The sequence below is a fragment of the Seriola dumerili genome, unplaced genomic scaffold, assembly GCF_002260705.1.
Source record: "Seriola dumerili isolate Sdu_G_001 unplaced genomic scaffold, Sdu_1.0 BDQW01000258.1, whole genome shotgun sequence".
Taxonomy (NCBI): domain Eukaryota; kingdom Metazoa; phylum Chordata; class Actinopteri; order Carangiformes; family Carangidae; genus Seriola; species Seriola dumerili.
This window is the reverse complement of record NW_019174513.1, coordinates 1,270,859-1,294,957: the sequence shown is the minus strand read 5'-3', so window position 1 is coordinate 1,294,957 and position 24,099 is coordinate 1,270,859. Positions and strand designations below refer to the sequence as shown.

Below are 24,099 nucleotides of genomic sequence, written 5' to 3'. Positions count from 1 at the left end.
GCAGCTGCAGTGGCGACATCAGACTGTCTCTAGTCTGGTGGCGTTCCCAATTCCTGGCCCGTCCCAAACTCATCTATCCCTCACTGGCTGTTAAAACACCATCATCTACACATACACGTTTAGAAGGCTGCAGATTTTTTCAATAGATGTTTTTGTACCAGAGTGGAAACCTAAGTAATCACTTGAGATCAAGAAGTCATAAGGCCGATGTCTAGGCACAGTACATACAGCTGGAAAACTGGCCATATAAGCATTGATGACCTTAAAATCCAGGCATACTGTAAATGCCTCTCAATGAAATGGAGCTGGCATGCATCAAGATTTGGAATGTTTTTAAAAACTTGAATTTATGACCAGATGTATGAAAAACCAACTAGTCATGAGAATGCTAGTTATCTAAAAACAATAAACACTTAAATCCCACCAAGTAAAAGAACATCACATCATAAGATAATTGTTAATAATAACCATAACAGTTATAATAATTATTAATAATAACACTCCATCATATTCATAACAACTACATTTAGCACTGTGTATAGGAAGATTGTCCAAATGAAATCTGTGTTTCTGTTTGTCAGCATTTCGTCTCTGTATCCTTTCACATGACTGAACAAAAACCGAGCAGTAACACGTTCCTTCTTTGATCTGCGTAATTACCTCCGATTTCTGTTGATTAAAAAAAATCCTCTCTCAATACAATACCTTGACACATTGATCAGTCACACTTTCAGCCGTGCTCGTACAGAATGTAAACCTTGAGGACACGATACAAAGGGTGTTTTGTATCTGGTGCAAATATCAGGGGATAGATTTGTGCAAAGTTTTGTCTCTGTGTTTCTCTTTGAACTGTGCTTAAATTGCTCTTGTTTTTTGTACACATTAATACTTAATACATCATGACAATATCAACACAAAATCAAGAGAAAGAGATAGCATTTTATATGGACCACAGATATCACATACTACAGTATATAGGATAGGATAGCCCTTAGTATTGATAATAAGCGTTGTTATTGATGAAGATTTTTTTTTTTTCTCTTTTCTTTTTTTTTTAAACTCATACTGGCTGAAGTGCGTTATGATACAGCAAGGTCTTCGTCTTGAGGATGGGAAGGGCTTCCTAACCATCCGAGTCTCTTACGGCATACGGAGCCATGCAGGAGAAAGGCCTCAGGATGCCCCTCGCTCCTGACTCAGAGGATTTTGGCTCGCTCTGAAGCCAATCCTTTGACTGTACAAAACATCACTGACTCGTATAATCTGTCACCTGGTGAGAAGAATAAAATGGTGATTGTCAGACCAGCTTCTTCTGTGGTTTTTTCTTTGTATCTCCATAAATGGCTTTGAAGGACAGTTGTGTAAGTGCAACCTCTGCGTCATGGTCTATTCATTTGTGCTCTGTAGAAAAACCTTTGCTCCTCATACACAACCTACATAAAAGCAAGTTGCCTTTTTATTGGTAAACTGAACACATACGTCTGTTCGGTAATCTCTTGACTCGTGTGTGTGTTCACGTCAAGATTTTTTGTAATATTGTGGCTGATGGCTCTATATTATTTGGTAGCCCACTGTTTTTACAGTTAGGTCCTGATCTATAGATGGGAACACTAGGGAAAACTTACCCAAAATGTAATCTAACGTCAGCTTACACTGCTGTAGTGTAACAGTGATCAGCGTGTGTGGTCCTCTGGGGATTTGATCTAAGGTCACATGGAAAACTAGGCAACCCAGGCATCAGATTTGTAATGTGGGTACGTCCGCAGTTTAAATCGGTCGCAGAGTCCTGCCAATAGTGTCAGGCTGCTGTGTCCCAGTCAGAACCAGCCCCCACCTTGTCCGCTCATTTACAAAGGAAGCAACAAAAAGCAGTTCTGTTTCCCCGTGTCAGGATGAGGTTGGTTCAGCAGAGTGTCACATCTCCAAAATCCCTCACCAGGCGCTTGGTTCATCCAGACTCATCCGGTGCACCGGGCTCTTTACCTATGGGATTCAGTTTAATAAATCATCGATGGCGAGGGCTGAGCAGGTTGACAGTCCAGCAGGTAGTTGGCTCAATTCTCTATGAAATTCTGTGATACAATATTCCATATGGTCCTCCTCCTCATCCGCCTCATCTTTTATTTTTTTGATATCGTCTGGTTCCCTATCTAATATGGCTCCTGAGTACTTTTTGAAAAACATATATATAAAAACAAAATTATGAACGACACTTCTGTTGGTTTTGTTTCACCCTTCTAGTCAGTCTTTCTACAAGTAATGGCACCGCTGTATATGGCAATATGGCAAATTCTGTTACAAAATATGGCTGATGTAGGCTATCACATAATTGGAACGGATATTCCCCTCCTAGATTTTTAATTAAGTAATCATATTTAAGCTATTTAATTACAAGATAACACTAATTTGAATAGCCTAAACACATTATACTGTTACTATACTTTATACTTCTAGTTGTATTTCTTGTAGTTGTATATCTAATAGTTAAATGCAGAAGGGTGATCTATTCCCATACCTTACATGAGGGGTAAACTCTACATTAGGCACAAACCTCACACTGTCACCTCATTTTTACTCCCCGTCCTGATCCCCTGACTGCCCCCTCCACTTCCTCCTGACCCTCCGCCGCCCCCTCCCGGTATGAAATGTAGCTGCTCAATTGTGTTCTGCCTTTTCGCTGCAAAAGCCATCCTCCTCGCGCTGTGGCCCCCTAGTGTTCCCGTTCCCATGACTACCCCCGCCCCGGGCATCTCCCCCGCCCAGCCCATGCCCCCACTCATGTGCCCCGTCATGGCCGTGTTCCTCTCCTGCTCTCGTCCAGACGTCGGGTGAGAGTTCATCTTGATCATGTGGTGCCGGTCAAGGGAGGGCGTGGCGCAGACGTTCTGCTGGGACTGGGCCTTCTGCTGGCGAGGCAGCGTGGGGACAATCCCTCCGGTGTGGGCGTATGGATCTACAACACCCATACCGCCAACCCCCATCCTCTCCTCCAAATGGTCCGGTGACATGAGCAGCCGTTCCTCCTGCCGTCTCTCCTGCCTGTCCTGGGTCTTGCGGGTGAGGGTCTGCGTGTTGGAGTTCTTATTGGAGGCAGCCATGGCTTTGTAGTACTGGTGTTGCTGGTTCTTGGACAGCCTGGACAGAGTCCCCGTGTTGCCAGGGACATCACCCATGTTGAGCAGCTGGTCAGTGGACTTGACTTTCCTCGGGGGCTTGGAGAGAGTGTCGTAGTTGGGGTTGTACTGGGGCTCCGGGGGATCCAGAGGGTAAGGATTGGGGGTGGGTGAGGCAGGCATGCCAGAAGGCGGCGGTGGGATCCAGGGACGAACTGCGTGCCTGGGGAGGGTTCCTCTCCCACTGAGGGTGTAGTCTCCGCCCCAGTGGAGGTGGTGCTGAGAGGACTGGAGGGCTGGCTGGGCTGTGTGAGGCCGGCGCTTGGTTGTGCAGTAACCAGACGAGTACTCATCAAGACCTTTCTCTGAAAGCCAAACAAAATTTATCTGAATTGTTTATCACCACTGTAAATAGAATCAGCACATAATGACGAATCCTGCACTTTATGCCATAGTGTCAAGAGTGTCACCGTGCTTCAGTACACATGAAACTGCTGCACAAAACACAGTTAGGCGAGTGAGGGGTAGACAGGCTGGTACATTTGTCCTCATTTCTCGAAAACGAAGGTACTTACCGAGGCGTTTGAGGGAGGAGTATCTGTTGAGCTCAGGCTTGGTGGCGCTCTCATAGGAGGGAGGCAGCTGAGCCAGGTTGTGCAGGGAGTGGTGGAAGGCAGGCTGGGATTTGGTGTTGTTGTGTTTACTGGAGAGCAGGGTGCCTCCAGCTGCCAGCTGAGCATTGTTCATTCGAGGGGTGCGTTCTATGGAGACCACAGGGAGAAAACGACTGTGTGTTAAATGAGATTTGCTCCTCTGGATAAAGCGCGCTGCACGTAGCAGCATGTGAATCTGCTAAGATTCACTGGAACAGACAGATTTTAACTTGTTTTCAACACTAACAAAAGCAACCAAGGCTATGACAATCATTATTATTGTTGGGATGAATGAGTCTACTTTTGAGCTTAAAATGAAACTGAATGAAGTAAATGAAGCATCGTGGTGATTACATGTAATTTACATAGGAGCCCGGCTTTCACCAGCTGCCTTACCGATAGTTGCCGTGTGTTTGGGGCTGGAGCCTGATGAGTGGATGAAATTGTGTTGCAAATTGCCCACTGTAAGTCAAAAGAACACAAGGTAATCAGTTACAAAATGGATGTCAGGCAGTTTCAAGCTCAATGGTATTTTAGCATAAAAAGATCAAGGCAACTACGCACATATAGCTATCTGCATCAATTATCTTCACATGATCCTATGAGGCATACATATTTTGTAAGCACTTATGTCCAGATTCCTGTGCATTTAACTATTTTTGGAGTGCAGATTTAGTACGATCACATGAGGAAGTCAGAGGTATCTCATTTTGGTGACCACAGTCAGTACAGAGAAATACTGAGGCTAAAGATTTACTTTTTTTTTTCGTTGAGGATTCTTATTTTTCCTGTATTTTAAATAGTTGCAAAGTTATCTTGATGGTGGGACTGGGACACACACACACACACACACACACACACACACACAAAAGAAACATGCGTTCATATACAGACACGACATACACAAGGTTCCTCTGCATACAGGGGATGCAGTTACAAAAGGTCTGGTTGTGCTATTCACTAATGCTGTAACAGCCCTACACCCTCACATCTGTTGTCCTTGCTGGGCAGTCCTGGGGCGTAAAGATTTTTTGGAGCTCTCCCCAGTGTCCCCTGTCCATCCCCAACAGTCAGAGCCACGCTGTTGTTTCTCTCATCCTGCTGGACCGGGCTCGACTGGTGCCGCAACATGTCAACCAGGGCTCTAATGACATAATAAACACAAACGAAAGGGAAATATAAGAATTAACTTGACAGTAATTGGCTAATGGCCGACTGTAATGTCACATCAGTTTCTACCAACATCTCTAACACTATGTTATACTTAGTAGTCTATGTTTTAGCTCTAACACTCTTTCGAAATGAGGATTTTTTTTCATATTTGTCATTATAAATATTGTTAACAATGTATCTTATTTACCTTAAGATGAAGATTTGTAAGAATAAGATTTTAGAGCAATTTATTGGTCCCTTCTTAAAGGGGCCAACCACCACTTAATATTGGTCTACTACCATCATCCTCCACTAGTGTAGCCAAAGACTGAAAAATGTAACCTGTACAAAAATCTAAATGCACATATTCAATGCCAAGATTATTGGTGTTATATGAGCTAAAAAGCCCAGAGGAAATCAAAACAACTACGAGTTCTGCAGCAGCCACTTGATGAAGATCAAATATGTTTCAGCTGATGACTAACAATATTATTCCGAGCCCAGAATGATGAATCTAGGCCATTTATGGAGTCCTGAAAACCTAATTTCATTACAGCATTCATATATGGAATGAAGAAACAAATCCAGCAGTGACGGGTGATGAAAGGAAAACTTGTCTAAACCTCACCTGGGCATATTGAGGTCCCTTTGATTGGCTTCCTGTTGCACCTTGTTGAAGACCACTTTGATGCCCACAGCAACAGCCACCATGAACACAACCACACCACCGATGACAAAGCCAGTGTTGTGGCTCTGCTGCTTCAGTGGGTCAAAGTCTGGGTCAGGACCTAATTCTCCTGGTATTATCATTGCGTCTGTCTGTGGCTTGGCCCAGTCTGGAGAGTCATAGTTTTTACAGCTGTCCTGCTCCAGTTGCCGGCTACGCTCTGGACAGCAGAAGCGGTAGTGGCAGGTTCCACAGCAGTAGATGAAGGTGTCCTTGGAGCAGTTGAAAGCGCTGTCAAAGTGTCCCATTACATCGTAATACCCCCGACATACATCCATCCATACATCTATCAGTCGTGGTCGGATGGGCGCTACCTGGGCGGCACCTAAGGGAGGAGCCAGGGCCTCCGCTGAAGTCACATTCTTAGGGAACATGACCTGGGGCAGGGGTCTCGGAGGCGCCTCCAGAACTCCCTCTGAGGTCTCTGGAAGTTTCTCGGGGGTTTTGGTCCTGCCTTGGAGAGCAGCTGGCCTGATATTGGCCTGGATGGCAAGGAGCAGGAGCGAGGGGCTGGGGTCAGTTTTGGGCTCCTCTGTGAACGGCCTCCCTGAGGGGTCAAGGTGCTGAGGAGGGGGGGAGGGAGAGGTCTCCACAAAAGTGGTAAGTGGGGCAGTAAGGAGGGAGAGCAGGGAGACAGCGAGGACTCTGAGATTGGTGGTGGGCGTCATTTTTACATGACTAAGAGATCTATTTTCTGTTGTTGAGTCAATGCAGTTACAACGCTGTATCCGCTTTTGCAGTTTAACCCACTAAAACAGCATGTGAAATATTCAAGAAGCATGTACGACCTACTGAATATTGATGATGTATCAATAGTTTCATTCAGTAATGTTGCATGATGAATTTTGAAACCAGGTGTTTTGTTTTGTCAGAAACTGAGTATTTATATGATGTAATAGCAGAGAAGGCCAGGGACAATAAAAATGTTTGTGTTTCAATAACTGCAGTTAATAGAATTCAAATTATTTTAATTTACTCCTAGAAAGGAACTCTGAATGTGTAATGATTTCATCTTTTGCCCTCCAAAGCCACCTCTTAAGTCTACAACACTAAAATGGATGCAGCTTTGTAAAAAGGACAAATTGAGAACAACGATCCTCATGCTTTTAGTCCTTAATGTCTTATTCTACATGTCCCACTGAACAAAAGACCGCGTGTCTTAACGTCCTGCTGGATGGAATTAATTTTCATAAGCGCAAAGCCCAGTAGAAATTAGTAGCAACTATTTTCAATAAAATATGGCAATCCTATACATTCCTGTGCTGATCATGGCACTTGAACAATAGTCTATGGCCAGTGCTATGTCAAATGTAAACAGTTTTATCTGTTTTGTTCATTCCTGGATGACTATTCCAGTCTGGCACAACATACATTCAGAATTGGCACTTATTTAAGCCGTAAGAAATTCTTTTCTGGAAAAACGTATGAAATCTTTAACTCTTGTCATATATTTGGTGCTTTTTGGCATTGTAAACAATCAAATGGAAACAACAGACTGCACCACTGATGAAAACTGTTCATTTACGATGCCTAGTTTCTCTGGAGCAGGGACTTATCTCCATGTTAACTTGTTCTAGGCACTCGTCACATCTGTAGATACACCGTGTGCTTTATCTCAGTCTTTTCTATGGTGGGATTAATGTGCATCAGTTCTTGCCTGGCACGGACTGTTTCTGTGATTGGGATGGGGGTGATAATGAGGCAGGCTCAGCTTAAGTGCTAGAAGACTGTAACAACTGAAAATCAGGAGTAAGCATAAACCAAATAAATGACTCCCAGCATGTGAAACACATTGCAAAATGAGGCAAATGTCGTGGATTTTAAATGCTCCGCATTCAGCTTTTAGGCACAAAATAACTCATTAGATATGAACTGAATGGCACATCGCTTCTCCATGTGACACGTCTCTCTAAGTAAAATTATTCCTGATTTGTGTCGGAGGTTCAAAGAATATCACTTTTGTTGAGAAATATGTAAATGTGTGAAGTTATTGTGTTGGAGGTGTTGGCAATAATAGACAGAGGCAGATCTGTCTCCCACAGAAATTATAATTATATGTAATTATCAAAACGTCCCTATCTGTAGCAGAGAATGTAGGCACAGATGGGGGAGACAGAATGCTGAAATCACCGAGGGCTCCACTTGTTTCAGTTACATGCTCCTCTAACCTTCTGAGGAGAGTTCAGTGGAGGAAAAATGAGAGACACAAAGCAGCAGTTCTCCCACTGACTAATGTTTCCAAAAGAGCTCTCCGGCACAAATTTTTTTTCTTCTTGTCGACTCTAAACGTTCTGCTTGATTTCCAGAATTGTCTTGAGGTTTACATGTCGACAGTCAAACCTGGAATGTGCTGGCCGAGAGATCCACTGTAACACAAATGAGAGACATGATTAGAAAGGAGCTCTGCAACCTCTTCTCCGCACTTATTGACACTTGGGTGCACGCACATTTTGAGTACATGTGCACACAATACAGTAATTTTTATTAATTACATTATGTGTGTGTGTGTGTGTGTGTGTGTATGTGTGTGTGTGCATTGTGGGAAGCCGAGTGTGTGTTAGTGTGCCTGTTTGGCTGCAGGAGGAACACACTCCTGAAAAGCCAATGATAGAGAAAGAGAGAAAGAGAGCAGAGGGATAAATGCAGGGTAGGGATTTAAATGAGCAAAGAGATTGTGGCGAGCGGGAAGAGCCAGAGGTATAGATGCAGAGACGACCATGAGTGGGAGGGCGGTGTGTGGGTGGCACAGAATCAAGTACATTTCTCCCAGCACTTACCAATACAACATAGCACATCACACAAACAGCACCACCAAACAGATCTGCAAATACTGTCCATGCCACACACAAGAAGAGTGCTAATCAAGACTGCGAATCAGTCCCTGTTAGAACAGTCAAAGGGGAAGAATCTGAAACTGTACAAAGGGTTTGTGTGTGTGTGTGTGTGTGTGTGTGTGTGTGTGTTTGTGTGTGTGTACATGCGTGTGCATGTGAGAGACTATAGTAGGCATTCTGTAAACCTCCTTGTAGTCAGTCTCTGCCTCTCCTTTATTCCTCTTGCTCCCTCCTTCTCCTCTTTCTCCCTCATTCTGCCTTTCTCTCTTTCTCAGATTCTGTGCGTGGGTTGAGGCAGCTAACTCTCTCAGAATAGCACTGCAGCTCTGTCTGTGTGTGAGTGAAAGCGGCAGTGAAAGAGAAGGGAGGCAGAATCCAATCTACACCCATTAACCAAACCAGATTTCAAAGTCACATCTGCATCTTGCTCGACAAGATGACGCCGATGCCTTACACTGTCATCTGTCAGCGCTGCTCAACTTCCATTGCCGTTTTCGCCCCCTGCTCTGACTCCACTCACTTCATGAGGATTTTCTGGCCAGATATCCAAACCACCCCTCGATAAATGTGCAATTACAGCTGAATGAGGTTTGAAATTCACACTAAGGAAAATATTCATTCAAATGATTGAGGGCAAGTCCTTTTGCACCCAAAATCCCAAAGTCTAATATTACATATTTCCAGTAAAAGTGACTCAACATACAAAAGCAGCAGTCCTTCATGTAGGTACCTCTGTCTGTATTGTGCTGCTGAAGCAATGCAGTAGAGAGGGAGAGAGTGAGGATGGGAAGCAGAGGGTGAAGGGCACACATTGAGAGCTGTGAAGATGCATCCCTGAGTTACATGGCCACTGGAGGGAGGACAAATCGTTTCAGCAGAATCCTGGCATTGCAAGCAATTGTATGAAAGCAAAATGAACCAAGCGCCCCCCAACCCCCTTTACTTTGGTTGCAGGTTGCTAACGAGGCGTGCAGACGGCTGGGCATTCAACAATTTCAACAGGTGTTTGTTGGAAATGGAACAAAATGGCCTCTTTTTCTTTAGACACGCTGTGGCAAACCGCACTGTGGTGTGAATGGGTGACGGGGAAAGAGAAAACCCTGAATACAAATGTCGATGCAAAAGACATTCAATTAGAGTGAAAGCCGCGGAGCAGCGGCTGCTTTGCTAAAATATGAGCTGCGCAATGACTTTGCATCAGCCGAGTGATTTGGACATCGACTCCTCAGACAAAAGTCCATCCTTTGTTAGGTTAATAAGTTGCAACTTGCAATGAACAAGCACGCGGGTTACGGACATGACTTGCATGTATCAGTAGGCTAAGAGTGCGTGGGTGTATCCGTGCCGGTGTGTCTATGTGTGTGCGCGCGCGTGTGTTTGTGTGTGTAGTCCAGCTGGATGTATCCGTGTGTGTGTGTGTGTGTGTGTGTGTGTGTGTGTGTGTGTGTGTGTGTGTGTTGTTATCAGTGGTCTTAACATCAGTATGTTAATGATGTCGCATTTGTCGAATAAAGTGTTTAAGTGATGAAAAACATGTCTGCCCAAAGTAAATCCTGTGTGTAGATGTTTCTGTGGCGCAGCTTTCATCCAAATGTTTTGTCTGACAGCCTCCAGCACAGCTGATGCGTCTAAACAGATGCCAAACTCATTTTTCATACACACGGAAACACGCAGTGAACGTATAAAACAGTTTAGCCTGTAATTCGGTAATTGCTTTTGCATTAGTAAAAGGTGCATAATGTCGTGTCTTACCTGTGCGTTGCTCTGGGGTTTGATGCTGGAGAACAGCGCTGGGAGAGCCTGCGCACTGTATCTCAGCGTCTCGCGGATGGCAGCCTGTTATTGAGGCAGAAGATGATCAGGACAGCTTGAACTGTTGCTGGATCTGCCACCTGTTTTAAACGCCCGTGTTCTTTTTTACAAGTGCCGCAGATCTCAATCGTTCTTGATGTGTCTCCATCCGGCTATTGGTAATCCATTATCACGGCAGAAAGAGGGGGGAAAAAACGCGAGCAGGAGAGTGAGAGAGAGAGAGTCAGTGCCCAACGAGATGTTCTGAGATTTTCTGATACATGTGACAAGGCAATTCAAGTACACACTACATCGGAAAATCCCGTTTGCTGTACAGCACAAGTTACAGCGCAACTATCCTGGAGAACACGCAGTAATCCTGGTGCTCAAAATGTCAAACGCGTCGCCAAAAAAAAATCTTTCCCCTCAATTTAACTTTTCTCCTTCTACAACTGACCGACGCTGGTTCCCTTCATAATTTCCAAGCCAGATAGGTTTACACCGCCTAACTGCGACTGGCCTCACAGAGGTCCGCCAGTGGGGGAGCGCTGTGATTGGTCGGTCAGACTGGCGCTGACGAGACTCTCAACTCCGCGCTGCTCGTCGCTGATGGTCATTAGGCCCATTCAACTGGTGGCGTTCATCTTTATTCACCTCCATTTCATTTCCCTCATTAACTGAATGACCCCGAAGGCTTACATTTAACACAGGCTCTGACGTGGGATTTTAGCGACTATTCCTTTCAAAAAAAAGTAAAAGACGGGGCTGAGACAACGCTGCAAAAACCAGAAAACCCTGCAAAATTAAAGCAGCCGGCAAATTCAACGGAAGATCTCCGAGATCCAAAGTGTGTGAGAGTGTGTGTATGTGGTGTTTCTTTTTGTGTGAGAGAGAGAGAAAAAAAAAAAGAGAGACACACAGAGAGACACGGTTGCCACAGCAACTGTGTCATTATGTTGGTGGCAATTATGAAAGCGATGAAAACGGGGAAGGGGGGAAAAAAGCGCAAAAGCTTTAACACTGGAGCGTGAGCGAAACTGTCAATTAGAGCCAGACCTACATTGGCAAATTCAGACATTTGTTTTTAGTTTAGGGCGAACAGGGGGGTGATCAGAGGTTTGTGAGGGATGAAGTTGGCTCTTGTTTGGCTTCAGTCCACCATCACATTACAGTAACTGCCTCCTCACGATCCTCAGCACATGAATGAATTTAGGTTTTTCCAGTGAATTTCCAACCGAGTATTGTGTAATCTGTGATTACACATTAGGCCTGCAGGATGTTTCACAATTAACTAATTACACTGTATGTGACATAGGAAAACCAGCATGCATTCCCTTTACACCTGACCCAGACCACACATCAGCCCAAAGATTCATATTTAACAAAAGAAACATTTCAACCTGTTTTTTTTTCTCTCTCTCGAAGGTAAATGTTTTTTGCATTAAAAGGGAAAGCTGTGCCATGGAGGTGGATACCAGGTGGGGAAGGAGGTAAGCACTTCCAAAATGGGGCTTGGGGAAAGTGTAAAGTGCTACGTGGAACCCCAGGTGTCTAAGAAGGGCCTGATAATTACCTGCATGGCAAGCTGCTATTTCTACACAGGTGGGTGGGCTGCTGCATGTGTGCAGCAGAGGCCAGTGGAGCCCTTCATTAGATGGTCCAGTGACGCTCTACCGGGTGCACTTTCACTCACTGGTTTGCTGGGGTGGATGCAATTACTGGTTTCTTCATAACGGTTATTCCATCACTGCAGAACAGGAGACCACTATAAACAAAATGAAGTGCTATTATACGTCACTGAGCAGTAACTCTTTATCCTAGTAGCCATTCTCAGTGGTTACACTGATACACTCGCACCCATCATTGCATAAGTTACATTTTTAACATAACAATTATGCATGCAAAGCAACACCAAATAAAAGCGCAAATATGACTCATTTTTCATTTCACTTCTCATATTTCAATGTTTTATTTATTTAAATAATTTAAAATGGACACAAAATATCCAGCCAACAGTCTGCACATTAACAGGGGTTTCAAAGGCACCTTTTCCATCCACATTAAGACAGCGCTTCAGTGTGTTTCCTTGGGAAATGTAGGCCCCGCGTGCATTTAGAACAGAGAGAAAACCTGCCCAGGAAACCCTGCTAGTGCAACGGGTGGGGAGACAATTTCTATCAAACGTGGAGGTTTTCCTACTGATGTCTTCTCTGGTACCCACATGGCTGGTCGGAGAGCTGGGTATTTAAGAGCACATACTTCTTTGTAGGGAAGTAGGGGTAGTTTAAGCAAGTCACATCACTGTATGCTTAATACAGAGAATAGATGATTTTTTTTTTTTTTTTTTTTTTTTTTTTTTTTAAATAGAGTTGTCTGGCAACCTACCCTGTTCCCATACAGCCACTGATCTATGTCTTCACACACAACCACAAGACAGCTGAATATGGACATGTCAATTATAAACAACTTTTGAAAATACTAGACAGTGAAACAATTTTAGAGAAATAAAAAAAAATTAAGGGGGTTGAGACTCTATGAAGAACACAACAGACTTTCTACTCTGCTGCAAACTCCTGCCATGCCTTTACTTCAGTCAGTTCAGTTATGAAAAGTACACTTTAAAAAGATGTTACTATTTCGTGTGACATTAACAACATTTCTCTCCCAATTGTGACTTCTTGCATAATTGTTTGGCAACTTCCACCATTATTTCCTTTGAGCTCAATTTGAAAACCTGACATTAATTAAAGTAACATCTTGGTTTAGACTCAAGAGCGAGCCTGGCTGAGCAGTACACAGTACCATCACAGCAGCATTTACCAAGAAATACTTTAAAAAGGAGCTGCTATCAAGTCTGAGGTTATGTTTCATTAAAGGACAGACATTAGAGGCCACGTTTTACACAGTGAAAACCATTCCCTGTGTCATTCATTCTGAAGACGGCCGAGGGAAGAATACAAATGATGGCATCATTTTCGCAGTGAAAGTGTATTCGTTCATTTAAAAGAGGGAACAAATATTTTTCATCACGTCTTTAGGTATGGAAACAATTAACAAACCTGTAATGCCAACTGGTGGCAAAACAAAGGGTAAGGTATGAGTACAAAGTGGATAGTCTGGATTGGTGGTAGAAAGAGTCAGAAAAAAAGGGAACAAAAACATCATCAGCACACTTCAATATTTATATTTACACACTCTTGCGCGCACACACACACACACATTACACACACACTGAAAATTTCGCTGAGGTATTAAAGTCGCCTCAATGCACGCTTTTTATCTGCTTTCTTTTTCCCTGCTACATTATTAGTGCTACTACTACTACTGTTGCTATTGCTGGTGGTGGTACTGGCTCCATTAGCACCATTACCCAGAGCTGCTGGCACAGCTGCTGCACTGGGTCCCGCTCTCTTTGTGGGGTCACCTGCGTGCTTCTTTGGCTGTGGGCCATCATTAGGGTCCTGAGGAGCCCCAGAAGTCCCGCCGGGCCCGCCCATTGCGTGGATCTCTGTGAGCAGACGAGCACGGGACTCATATTCTGCATAGTCCTCTAACAGCAAACGTCCGGCCTCTTCGTTCAGAGCCGACTCTGGGTTCGGATGGATGAGAAGACACTTGATTGTCTGTGGGGAAATAAAGGAGAAGACAGAAATGTAAAAAATAGTGGAGGAAACCATGTCAATACTCAGAATAACGAAGACTGATGGTTCATCTTACAAGTAAGACATGTCTGAGGCCGAGTTCTGCCTTCCAGTCCCTCTTCAACACGTTGACACAGATCTCTCCCTTGTGACCCACGTTGGGGTGAAAAATCTTGGTCAGGAAATACCCCTTGGGTGGAACCGCAGGGAAGTCCTTCCCAAGGACCAGTCGCATTCGGAAAATGCCACCAGCAAATGGAGTTCCCTCTGTCAAAGCATAAAGAATTCATCACATGAACAGTATGTCCTCACTGTGCCAAACTTGCTCCATAAAAAGAAAGAGGGTCATAGAGCGGCAACTGAGTCAACTAACAAAAACAGAAAAATATTACATCCAAGCCAGTCATAGATCATTAGTTCAAACTCCTTGACTTAATCATAAATATTCCGGTTCTAATGAAAACTCTAATGAACACATGACCTTATCAAATGTACTCTATTGCCTCTCGAAAATAATGAATACATTATCTGCAATAGCTTGTAAGTACACCGTCCTTGGACTGAGGAAAGCAATACGACAGTTTTGGCTGTACTGTGTTCTGATACCAGTACTAGTATCAGTAGCCATTAAGTCAAACTGATGCAGAGAAGGTCCTCTGTGGAGGAGTTAACGAAATGTGTACAAGTGTCACTTAACAATAACAAGGTCTGAAGCAGAGAGCTCATAGTGACAAGACAGCATGGACTGGCTGTGTGGTAAGAGTGGGTTATGCTTCTCACATGATTTGCAACACCCCAAAAATAAAGCACAATAATGTAAATTTTCAAGAAGCCATGGAAAAGAATATTTTCTACAATGAAAAACTGATAAATGAATGCACGTCCTAAGGAAGTGTTAGCCTGATGAGTAAAAAATGATGTAAAGAGTTACAATTAAGCTTGGATAGTTCACCACCAACTACCTAAACATAGTGGAGCAGACGACCGTCACATGTTAGCCATCATAAGAGAGAGGTTAACAGGCAAGAGCTGTTATTACCTTAGGCTGATAATAGAAGTTTGGTCATCAAGTGAAATCTCCTTCTACTGCCAAATATGCCAGTATGAGCCGTTTTACTCAATGTGTAGTGGTGGGGCAGCTGCAAGTATGACCAGTGTTTAGGTAGGTTCTATTTGGGCGGCCTGTCCAGGTACATAAAGTCATTTGGTTTTAACCTAGGTTAATCTTACATTAGAACACCTTATTTCACTCTTACTAAACTAAACTCAGTAACTGAGTGAGGACTCGAGGCATCTTTGTGGGCAGCCAGCTAGCTAGCGTCTACCGATAGCCTGCATGTGAAATGTTTAGGGAACATCGGTAGACTGCAGGGTCTTTCACAGTCTGCCTATGAGGCATTTACAGGACATCTGTAAATTGTAGCTGCAGAAAATGAAACTCTCCCCCTCTAAACTGCAGGAGCCTCTGCATGCACATCGGTCAGACATCGCAGCAACCACCACAAGTAAATTCTCAACCTGTGGGAAACACTAATGACGCAGATGCAGTATAAATTAAAAGTTGCAGTTTTTAAGTCGACCTTTGAAGTACAGTGCATTCACAAAGTATTCAGGCCACTTCTCTTTTTTCACACTGTTTTATGTTGCAGTCTTATGCTAAAATTGTATGATTCATTTTTTCCCCTCATCAATCGACACTCAATATCCCATAATGACAAAGTGATTAAATTGAATTTTAGAAATTTATTAAGAAAGGAAAACCTTAATATCACATTGGCATTCCCATTTCTGAATGCACTGTATATGGTCTCCTCAAGAATCTTTACTGTTACCCAATAGTTTGCATGTCTGATAAATAAAATGTCAAAATACACATTCTGTATTAACCTTTCAGTGATTCCATTCGGCCAGGGTCTCCGATGTATTTATGGACAATGAGATAGTGAGATATGCTGCCTCATGGTCAGACAGAAACAGATCCAAACAAATACTGAGATGTAAAAAACACTGTTGTGTGAGATTTTAAAACTTGAAAATGAAATAAAAGATAAAAAACAGAGGGCCCATCTCTGCACAATCCTTACCTGGTCCTTCAATGGCTGTGTGCAGTTCTGTTATGTCCTCCTCACTGGGATAAATCTTGATACCCTCAGGCGGGTCTGCTGCTAAAGCTGAAACCTCTTTGTAGACCAAGCGAAGAACATGAGGGGGTAAATTCTCCACATTGGAGTTCTGGAGAGAGATGTAAAGATGGTTTAGACAACTCAGGTTATGCATATGTACAAACACAAACCTACTATAAAAGGGAAAATCTCAGAGCTAGGGCTATTTTGATAATGTTGAGAGAAAGGCTCACACTACTTTACTGACGCCATTAACTTGGCAGACAGAAAATAGTTAAATACACCTAAATGTCTATAAACTTTGTGTAGTATATTGATAATGGCCTGCAACAACTTTAGAAAGTTAAAAAAAGACCTTTAATAAACCATTGTTGATATTTTTCATGTCAAATATATATATATATATACCATGCCAGCAAGTACCGTGGTTTTATTTCTTTCAGACATTTTGACTTCAGCAAAAATGCCACATCAAGGTTGTGAAAACAATGATAACTGGCATCAGCTTCGATGAGCCATATGAAGCTGTCAATTTTCTGACATCGTGCAGTTAATAGTTAATTGCGCTAACACGAAAATAAACCAATGTGACCGTTCTTAATGATATCCACAGAATATGTTCAATATACTAGTGTTTTTAATGAGAAATACTCACTATATCACTCAAGATCCATGTAGCATAAAACAAAGACCCCATCAACCTGAGATCTTTTTTCTCCTTTCTGACTGTGTTAGGCTGCTCTTCATCAATTGCTGTTCTTAATTATATTTTCATAATGATGATACAAAGTTTCACCTTTCTGGCAAAGGTTCTTACACTCGGTAAGTATCCTCAAATAAGTCAGACAAGTTTTGGCCTAACTTGTTTAACCTGGTCTTATCTGACCTCGACACAATCCCAAAAGCCAGGTAACATAACTATAATAGTGAGGTAAATGTAACGTTCATCCCTTTGTAACTTTACGTTAGCTTTAGCAATGCTAGCCTAGCCTCGATCAGATAGCGTTAATGTCAAAGCTGCTCGGTGGTTTTAAAATGTGTGATACAGTCTTTATTATATTCAGTCAAATAGTTAAATTATACAAATATAGAAGACGATTCTTAATTAAAGCCAGAGACTCCAGCAAATAGACACAACCCAAATTAAAAGCTCGACGACTTGCGACGGATAAACATCGCATCAAGCTAGCAGCTACCCCCATTAGCCCCGTTAGCAGTGAGCTCGGCTATCCGACTTACCATCTTTAATATGAGTTCTGCTAAGGTGTTGGATGCCTGGCTACTGTCAGGTAAGAGGAGACCTTTCCGTTAACGTTTGGAAAAAAAAACTATCTTTGATGACAACTTAGCCCAGTGTCACTGGCTGCTGTTCTTTTCTTCTTTTCGTTGACACAGGAACAAAAATACGATCCTCAGTTTAACCTACCACCACTGACCAATGGGCATCTTAGAGACGCAATACGTCATAAAACTTGATCCAATCACGATGCACTATTGTCGTTGCATCCCAGTCGAAAGCCCTATCAGCCACACGGAGTCGAAACTAAGACTGATACTGTTCAGCTATTGGTCTGTTTGAAAAACTCACACATACCCCCCCCATGAGCAGTACTGAAAAAAATCTGTTAAAATGAAACAATAAAGATAAAGAAGATCCACAAGAGTAAAACAGAAACACTCGCATGGAAACGTTAATAGAACAGAATATGTGATCAGTAGACTAGATTAAGTGTTAGGGGAAGTATTCAGACCCATTACAATACCACTCTGTGAAAATTCTCTATTACAAGTAAAAGCCCTGCTTTGAAAATGATACTTGAGTAAAAGTATGTAAACATAATCAGGAAAATGTACTTTGTCGATCAATAGACCTTAAAATTATTAGAAATAATACAAAGCAGAAAAGGAAAAGGAGCAAATCTTCACATAGAAGATGAAATGTAATCTCCACATTTGAGTTGCCAAGTACTTGCCAATTATTTTTCTTTCTATTAACTAATGGTTTAAGTTCTACTGGCAAAAAGTGGCAAACCCCACAGGATATTTTGTTGTTCACAACTTAAACACAACTATTATTTTTTAGTTTAGTTTAATTTAGTTTATTTTAATTGACATCACAAAAGGAATAAATCAAATCACAAACAACTACAAAAAAGGTCAAGGATATCCAAGACTTATTTCCACAGTGGTTGTGGATGTGAGTTCAGGTGACAACAAAACTAACACAACTGATATCTACAGTATATCACAAACAATAAAAACAGGAGACACAGGACAAACATCCAGAAAAGACAGTGAAATTAATTACATTTAGGTTATCTAGATGTATGAGTTTTAGCTACCCCTATAGATAACTGCCTTTGTCATGATTCAAGACAATAACTTATATAAAGCACAAACAAAATACTTAACAGCCAGAGTTAGCTAAAAGTACCCGTTCTGAAGAGTACTTGTACAGATCCCTGGCTTGATTCCAGCTGGGGACCTATGTTGATCCTTCTGCTTGTCTCTTATACTGTCACTGTCTGACTAAGGAAAATACAAAAAAACATAGAATCTGTACCTTCAAGATCATTGATCAGGATAAGTGCATTCATTGCATTGTGATACACGCTTGATGCATATACATACATATGGTATAGTGGGTTATATGAAGGCTGTTATCTTCTTCCTCATAAACATCTCATGCGTGGAGGCCAATTTTCAATAAGATGATTATGGAATTCATATTTTAGGTGCATGTGGTGGCCTACTGGTTAAGGTGCATACCACATAACCACAACATCCATGGTTTGATTCCTGGCTTGGTAACCCTTTTGCATATCATACCCAGTGATGGAAGGTAACTGAGTATAATTAGTCAAGTACTGTGTCTGTACTGTACACTCATATTTTGGTCTCCCCTGGGCAGTTACCCACTGTGCCCAGTTGGTCATCCAATCCTGCATGACACTTGTATTTGTATTATTATCCATATTTGGTGTAAACTAAAGGGAAGAAGAGAAGAAACAGTTTTGCTGAAGGGCCAGGTTTAGCCCACGGGACGCTCTTGTCCACCCCTGGGTCAACATGATCAACAATAACCAGGCTGAGCACTAGAGGGCGCTTAAACATAACATCCACAGTTGTTAGCAGGGACAGAGCCTGGTGGGTTGTGAACAGAACGCTTTTGCTCGGTGTCCCTAAACAAAGGAAACAGGCTGCCTGTAACGTTTGTTATTATTTGAACGAGTTCAGCGGAGTCACGGTTAAAGTGACGGAGTTTCTAGTGTTCCTGTGCTTATATCGTAAATGGGCGTGACAGCTGCACAACAACAACAACAACACAACAAAAACAACGGCTCTGCTTCCGGTTTCTGGATGTAGCTGTCAGACTCCAGCATCTTTTTAACGAGGAACCGCTTTATCAGCAGGTCAGTAGCTTCATTTAGCTGTTGTCAATTAATAATTGTCACTTTTTTCAAACGGTCAACAACCAAATTCAGAGTATAATCAGCAGGCTGTCACTTTTTAGCCTAATTTAACGTAAGAAGTTGCTAACATATTTTAAGTTACTGTTAGCTTGAGTGGGCAGTGAACTGTGCTGCGTGGTTGCCCCGTTAGCTAACTAGCTGTAACGTGTTTACTCCGTTAACGTTACTCCTTTCTGTGTGTTTGTGTGCGGTAAGCAAGCATTAGCATGAGCGAAGGAGAAGTTTTTCATGAGAAGCAACGACTGGAGCTGTGCGCCATTCATGCACTCAACAACGTGCTCCAGGAGCGGGTGTTCACCAAGGAGACAGCCGATGACATCTGCAAACGGTAGGGTAACGTCTGGATGATGTGTCGGTGTACGTGCTCACTTGGCTACAAACAGAGGAGGAAACACATGCAGCTGATTTGCATCATCAAACAATTACTTTCAAAGCAGGAATCGTATGGAATTAGGATGCAACAGTGGCGTTGCTTAGAAACCTGCCCCCCTTCCCCCCACTCACTCATAGACACACACACGCGCACATGCACACGCACACATTTTATGTTCAGTTTTTGTTGATTCTGTGTGAAAGAGGTGTTGATTCACTGTTTGATCATTTGGAGGTTGCAACTTGTGGTTCTGATGAATTGTATGGCATTATGTTGACAGGTTTTCATTATTTTGTCCACCCCATTCAAATCAATGAGTGCAGGCTAAGTGTCACGAACTTAAAAAGAATAATAAAATAGATGCTTCATTGTAGTTGACATGTCACCCTTGTTGTGTGTGACAGTGTTCCAAATAAAATTCTTTAATTAAAAAATATATTATAATAATTTGGTTATATAGTGTTCCTTAACAAAACCTAATCTTCTCTTACTTTTTGTGATCCCACTGATGTCTACTTTCTGCATTTTATCATTCAAGGTAGACTATACATCTGTGGGTTCACAAAAATACATTTAAACATGCAACCCAGCGCTTGATAACAGATGGAAAAAATTTCAAATATATATGAAATGTAATGTAACCTTTAGGGTAAAAGTTAAGATTTCACACAGCAAAAACCATTGTATTTAGTGTTGCTATTGTTTAAGAGGTCATTTACTAAATGAATTAACTAGTTGACGAGATGAGTCATGATCTGGGTAGCTCATGACCTGAAAAATTCCCTGTGGGAAACCGTGTGACTCAGAGAAACTTTGTTCAAGTTGTTATAAACAAGTTTTATTTCAATGAAGGGTGGTTTTGAAAAAATGAAGCCACATCCAATTAAAATGACAATGGATAGTGAACAGCCCAGATTATGGAGGAATAATCTTACAGAGGAGAGAGGAGAATTAACTTCAGTATTCTTGATTCTGAAGTGATGGAAAGAGGAGTCCTTCCCACAAATGGCCTAACTTAAAACTGAGCTGTACCAAATACGAGTTGGGTTTTCCCTTTAAAACGCTGTATTGGTCTGTTGCTTCCTCTTTGTAGGCTGGCTCCACAGTGTGTGGTGAACCCTCATCGGTCAGTGTTAGGCACGGGAAACTATGACGTCAACGTCATCATGGCTGCACTACAGAGCAGGGAACTGGCTGCAGTGTGGTGGGATAAACGCAGGTGAGTGAGACACACTGAGCCTGTGCAATTAGAGTTTTTTCTTTTCAGCAACTTTAAGCCTTACTGCACTAACATGGGAGCTCAGAACACTCATGACTTGAAAAGCTCTGGGGTTGGACAGGTTCACACCGAATTTCTATTTTAAAAATTCCAACGTCATTTAATGAGCCCTTTAATAGATACGTACTGTTACTCAATTGACAACAAGGCACTGACCCCAACAGCTCAAGAGGCCCTTATCACACTAATTTGCAAGCCAGACAATGGCCCTGTTCAGACCTTGTATTAACATCCGTCTCTGGTGATCACAAGTGGACAGCTCTGTGAATGCATCCAAGACGCATTTGAGATCTGATCACTCAGACCACATTCGGAGGTGGTCTGGGCCACATGTGTCCACATTCTTTTAGCAATTTGAACGCAAATGTGTCCAGGGCCACATTGAAGGACCACCTACTCAACTGACGTCCTCTGCCACAGTCTAATTAGTCCCGCTGCAGTTTCAGTGTATGAGTATTTATGTTTGCTTGAGTGCATGTGATTATCTTCTTGGTCACCCGCCAGTGCTCATCTGTATTTACAAATTTGAAATGTGTAACTTGCTCTTTGTGCCAGGCCATCTTAATCAAAGAATAAAGGCATGTTTTTAGACTCACAGACGGATGCAGAGATTCCCATTTCTGCACAATTAGTAGACCATAATACCAGACCATCATGCAGTCCAACCCCACGGCATATTGCATTGTAGATATGAGGTGTGACTCTCACTTTTTACCCACACTGAATGATCTCTGTGAACCAGTGGTTTATCTTAAGAATCTATTGCAACAGCTCATCATTAAATATCTGCTAGAATGCACTGACATAATAGCTGGATAACAAAAAATATCTCAAAATGGAAACTTTGTTTACCACTCTTTCACTGTTGTTTTTTCTGTTTGTTTTTTTCTAATACAGGACGGTACAGAGTCTTTGCATGTCAAAGGTCCACGGCTTTATTCTTAATGTCCCATCACGAGTATCGCTTGGGATCGTTTCCCTCCCACTACGACGGCGGCACTGGCTCGCAGTTCGGCAAGTTAATGGACAGTACTACAACCTCGACTCCAAACTGAAGAGTCCCGTCTGTATTGGCGGAGAAGCAGAGCTACGGTAAGAATGTGCATTTACATCTTGAAAATGTTTATAGGCTTCTCTGTAAGCTGTGCGTGCGTGTGTGTGTGTGTGTGTGTGTGTGCGTGCGTGCGTGCGTGCGTGCGTGCGTGTGTGGGTGCGTGCGTGCGTGCATGTGTGCACGCGCGCTTGCGAAAACTTGGCCTTTGTGTGCCGCTTGAACTCTGTCTCAGTGAGTGAGTCATCCCATATGAGTGGTCACATGAGGCTTACCTCACTGTTTGTTTGTGTTACGTTGCTGTGCTCAAGTAATCTTCCCCATGTCTGTGTCCATGTTCTTTTAACCTTTTCTCTTCTGTCATCTTTGTTTCACTTTCAGCTCATTTCTCAGCGAACAGCTTTCTCAGGATGTGGCAGAGATGCTCTTGGTTGTCCGGCGGGAGGTGGAGGAGGACGGTTCATGGCTGAACTCTGACAACCCCAAAAAGTGATGCCTTGGGACAGGACATACCTTTATATTTTAGCATGAAAAAAACCTCCTCTGGGAAAATGACAGACGTTTTTTTTAAAACAAACACCTCATTACAAAAACCTCTTCAGGGAATGCACTAAAATACATTTAATATCTACAAACAAACACACAGAGGAAGATCCAAAGAGAAGCAGAGATGGATGTTTACTCCCAAAATAAAGAACTGTTTTGATTGTAAAAACTGTAAAAGCAATTGCTCTGATAGGAACTGTGTATTTGCATTGTCCTGCTCTTGGTACGTTTGTTTGAGAAGGTGCATCAAAACTAACAATGTTACAAGTTTGTGGGCTAGTTTGATGATACTTGAGACATATGACTGAAATTTTACTTTTGTGGTAGAAAAATTGCAAATTGCATGAAAAACCACCTGCAGTAATGATAACTGGACTACTTACTGATTACTAAAAATGAGAAAAATCATTGGTTTGAATTTGCCATGTAGGATATCACTTGATTTTAATGATCCAGTTGGCAAAATTATATCAGTATATACTGTATGTACAAGATGGTTAAGTCCAAATTTATCAGCACCTGAGTGCACCATCTCTTCCCTCGACCTTTGTTGTAAACTTTCTATGCACTACAGAGTTAGATTTGTTAGCACTGTTTGTCTCTGTGTGTGTTCATACAGGAACATGTGATGTGAAGGAATCACCTGGCGAGGCACTGAAGGACAATACCTGTGTATTTGCATGTTTTCATCAGTTTACTTCAAATCACCTTCCATTGTTCATAACATGATGCAGTTCCTTAGATCTTGGTATATGTTTTTCTGATCCTCCAGGCAGCCTTTGTTTTCCTTTCATTTAACTTCAGTGTTAAAAAAACCTGTTTGCAGAGATTTGAAACATGGTTGAGACAGGTACAACGAACATCTTGCCTCTTTATTTTTGTCCAAGTTATGTTATTGTAATGTGATAACACCGTTGAATCCACACAGTAATGAAGCAAGCTTTGACAAAAATAAAAGTAGACATGACCTATAGCAACCAGGTTTCAGGTGTCTTCAGGTTGATATTAACACAGCTTTGTACTGAATGAAAGCCAGGGACGAGCATGGATGTAAGTAGGATTACTATTTTAAATCTAAAAGGAAACAGCAGGAATGTAAAGAACACTATTCTTGATTAGTTGTAACTGAGTTAAACATGCAAAAACACTGGTTCTGTGACTGTATGTAACCGTAATGTTTGTATTCTGTCTCTCCTATTGATCTATGCATATCCAAAAGAACGGGAGCACTGTCTCCAGTACACACTAGTGACTAACTCACACATAAACCTAAGCTCAGAGGCTCGTAATATTGAATCTTATTTATATTAAACTTTGATCTTTTGTTTTAAGTATCTATTGTA

General features: G+C 42.2%; 3 protein-coding genes across 4 annotated transcripts; 1 reads left to right on the top strand and 2 right to left on the bottom strand.

Annotated features, from left to right (window-relative positions):
- Nucleotides 1-1,016: 1,016 nt before the first annotated feature.
- On the bottom strand, nt 1,017-10,994 carry LOC111229975 (protein shisa-7-like). The gene is made up of 6 exons (XM_022756494.1): nt 10,232-10,994; nt 5,547-8,011; nt 4,756-4,910; nt 4,163-4,228; nt 3,689-3,874; nt 1,017-3,478 (listed from the first exon to the last, which is right to left on the bottom strand). The coding sequence occupies exons 2-6, from the start codon at nt 6,311-6,313 to the stop codon at nt 2,553-2,555; spliced, it is 2,100 nt and encodes a 699-aa protein (XP_022612215.1). The 5' UTR covers nt 6,314-8,011; nt 10,232-10,994; the 3' UTR covers nt 1,017-2,552.
- A 1,625-nt stretch (nt 10,995-12,619) lies between these two features.
- On the bottom strand, nt 12,620-17,455 carry ube2s (ubiquitin conjugating enzyme E2 S). The gene is made up of 4 exons (XM_022756526.1): nt 17,274-17,455; nt 15,996-16,143; nt 13,988-14,178; nt 12,620-13,893 (listed from the first exon to the last, which is right to left on the bottom strand). The coding sequence occupies exons 1-4, from the start codon at nt 17,274-17,276 to the stop codon at nt 13,522-13,524; spliced, it is 714 nt and encodes a 237-aa protein (XP_022612247.1). The 5' UTR covers nt 17,277-17,455; the 3' UTR covers nt 12,620-13,521.
- Nucleotides 17,456-19,174: 1,719 nt separating this feature from the next.
- josd2 (Josephin domain containing 2) lies at nt 19,175-24,056 on the top strand. 2 transcript variants are annotated; one of them, XM_022756533.1, is made up of 5 exons: nt 19,175-19,447; nt 19,707-19,835; nt 20,974-21,099; nt 22,057-22,251; nt 22,592-24,056. In XM_022756533.1, exons 2-5 carry the CDS (start codon nt 19,714-19,716, stop codon nt 22,701-22,703), a joined length of 555 nt encoding a protein of 184 aa, XP_022612254.1. In that variant the 5' UTR covers nt 19,175-19,447; nt 19,707-19,713; the 3' UTR covers nt 22,704-24,056. The 2 variants fall into 2 exon arrangements, with proteins under 2 accessions (XP_022612254.1, XP_022612253.1); XM_022756532.1 differs by having other exon boundaries at nt 19,703-19,835.
- The last annotated feature ends 43 nt before the right edge of the window (nt 24,057-24,099 follow it).